The sequence below is a fragment of the Echinops telfairi genome, unplaced genomic scaffold, assembly GCF_000313985.2.
Source record: "Echinops telfairi isolate 266 unplaced genomic scaffold, ASM31398v2 ScPeMD7_2;HRSCAF=8, whole genome shotgun sequence".
Taxonomy (NCBI): domain Eukaryota; kingdom Metazoa; phylum Chordata; class Mammalia; order Afrosoricida; family Tenrecidae; genus Echinops; species Echinops telfairi.
Genome location: NW_022103898.1, coordinates 32,476,829 through 32,482,126, shown reverse-complemented (window position 1 = coordinate 32,482,126; position 5,298 = coordinate 32,476,829). Strand labels below are relative to the sequence as shown.

Genomic DNA, 5,298 nt, shown 5'->3' with positions numbered 1-5,298 from the left:
CGCTTTACACAATTGATGTGTGTATGGATTGGGATAACAGTTGTATGAGCCCCTAATAAAATGTTAAAAAAATAAAAAAATAAAAATAAAAGGAGATGAAGAAGAAGACGAAGCAGAAGAAGAAGAAGTAAATCTACTGCACAAGATCTCTTTAAAATGCTGCAAAGAAAAGTGTTACTGTGAGGATTAAGATGTGCCTGACCCAAGCCATGGTGTTTTCAATGCACGTGAAAGCTGGCCATGGAATAAGGAAGGCTGAAGAAGAATCAGTACATTTGAATTATGGAGGTGGTAAAGAAGGTTGAACGTACCACGGACTGTCAGAAGACAAACCAATCTGTTTTGGAAGAAGGACAACCAGAAAGCTCCTTAGAAGGAAGGATGGCGAGACTTGGTCTCATGTCCTTTGGACACGTTAGCAGGAGGGACCAGTCCCTGGAAAAGAACCTCATGCTTGGCAAAGGAGAGGGGCCGTGAAAGAAGGAAGACCCTGGATGAGATGGAGGGACACAGTGGCCGCAACAACGAGCTCCGACATAAGAACAGTCGTGAGGATGGCACGGGACCCAGCAGCTTTGGTTCTGCTGTACACAGGTCGCTAGGAGGCAGAACGGACTCAATGGCGCCGGATGATCGCAATTATAGCAGCAACATCTGTGAGATGGCGGGGGTACGTGATGGAGTACATTGTGGAGGAGAAAGTAAAACCGAAGAACATTGCGAGGATTGTTTTTACTGACTCTTCTGGAAGGAAACCTGTGGAACAGATGAACCATATCCTTCCTAGTCCCATATGGCAAGGTCTCCAGGCAGCTGTCTTCATAGACTCATCCAACTGAAAACATTCTAAGAGGTCTTAAGAGCTCCCCAGTCTCATTGTATATGTGTGGAAGTAAGCTTTATGAAGTGAGTTGCTTAAGCTCACATACCACATAGTGGTAGAGTTTGGACTAGGAACCCGGTGAGGTAAATGCATGTAGACCACATGGTACAGTGCTGGGCCTATGGCCAACGCTCAATAAATTCTCACCCTTCTTATTCAAAGAAACCCGGTTGTGTGTGGTTAAATGTCCAGCTGCCAACCCAAACATTGGTGTGTTGAAACCACAAGCCTGCTCTGTGGGATAAAGATGTGACAATCTGATTCTATAAGGGGCAAAACCCCCAAAGCCAAACCCACTGTCATTAAGTCAAATAGATTCTGAGTCCATAGCGACCCTATCTGCCAGAAGAGAACTGGTATTCTGAGCTAGGCTGACACATCTGTCTCTTGCAGAGCAGGGGCTGGTGGACCAGGAACTTATCCACTAAGCCACCAGTATTCCTCGATAAAGGTAAAACAAAACAAAAACAAATAAACCACCCCAAAACTATTGCCATGGATCCCTCGTGACCCTAGAGGACAGAGGAGAGACACCCCTTTAGGTTTCAAGGGTGTACAACTTTATGGGAGCAGTCTGCCACAAACTTCTCCCACAAAGCACTAGCTGGTGGGTTTGAACTGCTAACCTCTGGGTTAGCAGCCAAGCAGCTTAATACCGTGCCATCAGGACTTCTTCCATAAAGATGACAACTTTGGAAGCCCTATATGGCAGTCCCACTCTGTTCTATTGCATCAGGATGAGTAGATGCAGGCTTGTCAGCACATCATTTTTCTTCTAGCCTGTAAGCTCAAAGAACGTAGGGATCTTTCGTATTCAAAATTGTAACTCAATAAATATTTGCTAGAGGAATAAATATGAATCAGGTGGTTTTTTTCCATTAAGGTAGAGAATGGTTTGTTGCCCATTAGGGCAAGACTTTGAAGAATTGCACTAGATAAAACCAAGATATTCCTTGACATCTTTCATATTGTTCACATTCTCTTAAGTGGAAAGTAATTCTGTTTTATTAAAAGATGCCCATGTAGTTGTTTATAAATTCAGTCAGAGAGCTACCAAGTCTATATGCTAGTGAGACTGGGTGAATATTTTCACCGATAAACCACTTTTTAATTGCTATGCTTTTGAAAAATGCATCGTATTTTAAAGGTAAAATTCCCATATCAGACACTTCTATAGTTAAGTTGCTTTTGAAAAGAGTTGTATATCCATCATCACAATCAGTTCTGGTGTACCCTCCCCCTCCCACGTTCATTGTTTCTCCACAGCTTCCATCTCTTCGATTTCCCAACACATCATTGCATTAATCACTGTCTCTCTGCATCTGCTCCTTCAGTGCTGCCTAAACTGGGAAACGTAACAGAAACAATAAAAAACAAAAAACAGAGAAAGAAAGAGAGAAAAGACCACTAGCCTTATTAAAGTAAACCAGAGAAAAACCTTCTGTTATAGAACAAGTAAGAACTATTTAAACCTAGAACAAATTTAGGTTGGGTCAAGAAGGAGGTCAGTTGACCAGGTATCATATTATACCATAATTGCATCTATCATAATCAAGTTTTCAATAACCTCTGTCTGACAGCAAAGCTGTTGAAATCCCTCAACTGTGGCCAGAGGAAATTGGCTAGAGGCTTAATCTGACTAGATCATCTGAGGATAGGTTTCGGGCTCCCACTGTCCTCCTAGCTTTCTACAAACTGGGTGTTCACGATTTAAGCTCTGCTATTTCCCCCTTCATATTTGGATTTTGTTAGAGTCATCTTTGGATCACACAAACTGGAGTGCTTCTTCCATGTGGACTTAGTGGATGCCTCACTTAGATGGCTGCTTGTTTGAATATAAGCCTTTAAGACCCCAGACACTTTTCCAGTTGATAACCAGGCATCATCTGCCTTGTTCACCACATTTTGCTGTAGCACCCTTTCTGCAGGGATCTCTTCATGAAGGTGAGTCTCGATCAGGGCCTGTTCTTGGCTTGGGGCTAGAATCAAGTGGGACCCCAGAATCCATCTGCTTGTCTGTGGGTTATGAATGACTCTGGTTTATTTAGCAGTCTTATTACCATTTTTTTGACCAAGAAAAAACATTACCAATCATCCCCTTGAGATATAAGAGGATTCAATTGATAGTATCAATAATTTATCCAATGGCATCGAGTTTAAGATACTGTTGAGAACAGGAGGTTCTGGAAGTAGAGTCCGCCTGTGAACTGCAATCATGAGTTGTTGCTTTGGACAGATTGCATTCTTAGATGACTGGGCTCTATTTATGTTTAGCATGGGCATGGTGCTAGGGGGAACTTTCCTGTAACATTCCTTACAGGGGCAGACCCATGCCTATTAGATTAATACATGTCATACTAGTGCCAGGAGGGGATTGAGACAGTAAATTTATGGTGGCTCTGGGTCCCCTTTCATTGGCCATTCGCTCTATGCTTTTTGCTTTTGAATGCCAAGCCACCAAATTGCCTTTCCTTTATTAGGCGACGTGCATTTCAGGAACTTCCATCTATTATATAACCAATGAGAGGTAAAGGGAGGGGAAGGTGCTGCAATTTCGGATGAGATTTATGAGGTTCTTAGCATTTACTCATTTTGATTTTTTATGAGATGAAATACAATGTTATCAAGAACCTGAATGCTTGGTTTCAGAAAATCCTGGTTTAAAATGGTCTCTTCATTGTGGTGTATGTTTTAGGCCACATGAATTATGGCACAATACAAAGCCTCAGACTTTTTAATTGTACCATTTGTTGGGTACAATCTGTCAGTAGAATACGTTATCTTTACTATATTGAATAGTAAACATAAAGTCATTTAGAATTTAAAGCTTGTAAGAGTCTTTCCTTGGGGCAGAGGCACGTTACTGTTTCTCAGGCATGTAGAGTAGACATAGAAGCTAGAGAAGAGATACAGGCAGGGAGCCAGTCTCGGCGCTTCTTTAATGCATGTCCTCTTCTCCCTCCCTCCCAGCTACTGAGCACCTAATAGGTCCAGATAAAGTGCTGTGAGCTTCTCAAAAATCTAGTTCCAGCAGAAGGTGGCACTATCTCTGTTTTTCAGATGAGAAGATAGAATGGAAGTGGTTATGCTATTCACCAATGAGACAGAAATCAAATCCACAGCTGTCTGAATCCCAAACCTGTGACCATAATCACTGTGAATTCCTGCTTTAAGCATATTTTGGCTTGGGGCTTCCTAGTCCGTTCTGACTTATAGCCACCTGTGTGGCAGAAAGAACTGCCCCATAGGGTTTTCTTAGCTGTTACCTTTGCAGACGCAGCTCGGCAGAGCTGCCGGGGTGGGGGGGCTCCATCTGCCAGCCTATTGGTTCACAGCCAAGAGCTGAACCGTGGTACCACTGGACGGCTTCTGTTTAGGATTACCACATAAAACACTAGCTAGAAACTACCCGGTTTGATTCATAAAGGCTTTGAACATCCATTAAAAAAAAGATGGCATGACAGGGGCCACCCCCATTCCTCCGCCTTTATGCTACGTTGCCTTTTTCTCACCTAGTTGCAACAATACTGCTTTCTCTCTATTAGCATTTTCCTATTCACTAGCAGGACATCCAACACTGTCTGCATTAGGAAAATCTCGCCCATCAAGGACAGAATACTGTATTGTATAGAGAACATCGTAGGACAGGTCTCTGGTTTCCTAAAACACTTTGTGTATTTAATTTGAAGAACTTCAGACTCACCATATGAATATTTCATCCCACAGAATGCCTTGGGGTTTCCCAACACCTGTTCCTTACATTCACATTTACCTACAGAAAGTAAATGAAAAATGATGTTAATAATTCAGGGAAAAAGTGAAGAAATCAGCAAGTAAATCTGGGTGACACAATTTGTTAAAGACTCAGTGATTAATACAACATCATCCATCAATAGTAAGGAGCCCACGAAAAGCCAGTTGAGAGACGCAGAGGCTCTCCTTTTTGAATTGAACTAGTTGTCATGCACTAATATAGTGACCTAAGAAAAATCTAGAATGGTAGAAACAATGCCATGCTTGAGTGTTTTCAACGAGTGTTCAAATAAAACAGTCCGGTATTTGTATTCCAGGCTAGCGGAAAGGAAAATCTGAATGGGTAACCTTAGCAAACACGATGATTTTTGCACAGCAGAAACCAGATGCAATAAAAATGATTGGATGGTTTTTTCGGAGGTGCAGCCATCGAATTTTGCTAGTATTTATTTATGTGCAAGGGATGGTGAGTACACTCCAGAGCAAATAAGATGCAAGATGAAATCCTGGCCTTCAGGTGAGCATGGACTCAAAGGCAGAGGATAAAGTAAGCATAGCAGAAAATATTACTCATTGAGGAATCTCAGCAATCAGAGCGGATGTTGTTATTGTTGCCTGCCATTGACTCGGTATACCCTCCCCCTCCCACGTTCATTGTTTCT

At 42.1% G+C, this 5,298-nt stretch overlaps 1 protein-coding gene across 2 annotated transcripts in view; it reads right to left on the bottom strand.

Moving 5' to 3' along the window:
• NTN4 (netrin 4) overlaps positions 1-5,298 on the bottom strand; it is a 138,853-nt gene that overhangs the window by 8,796 nt on the left and 124,759 nt on the right. For both annotated transcript variants that reach the window (XM_045290161.1, XM_045290166.1), the window contains exon 8: positions 4,587-4,655. In XM_045290161.1, the coding sequence (XP_045146096.1) occupies positions 4,587-4,655 (69 nt within the window). The remainder of the gene's footprint in view (positions 1-4,586; positions 4,656-5,298) is intronic.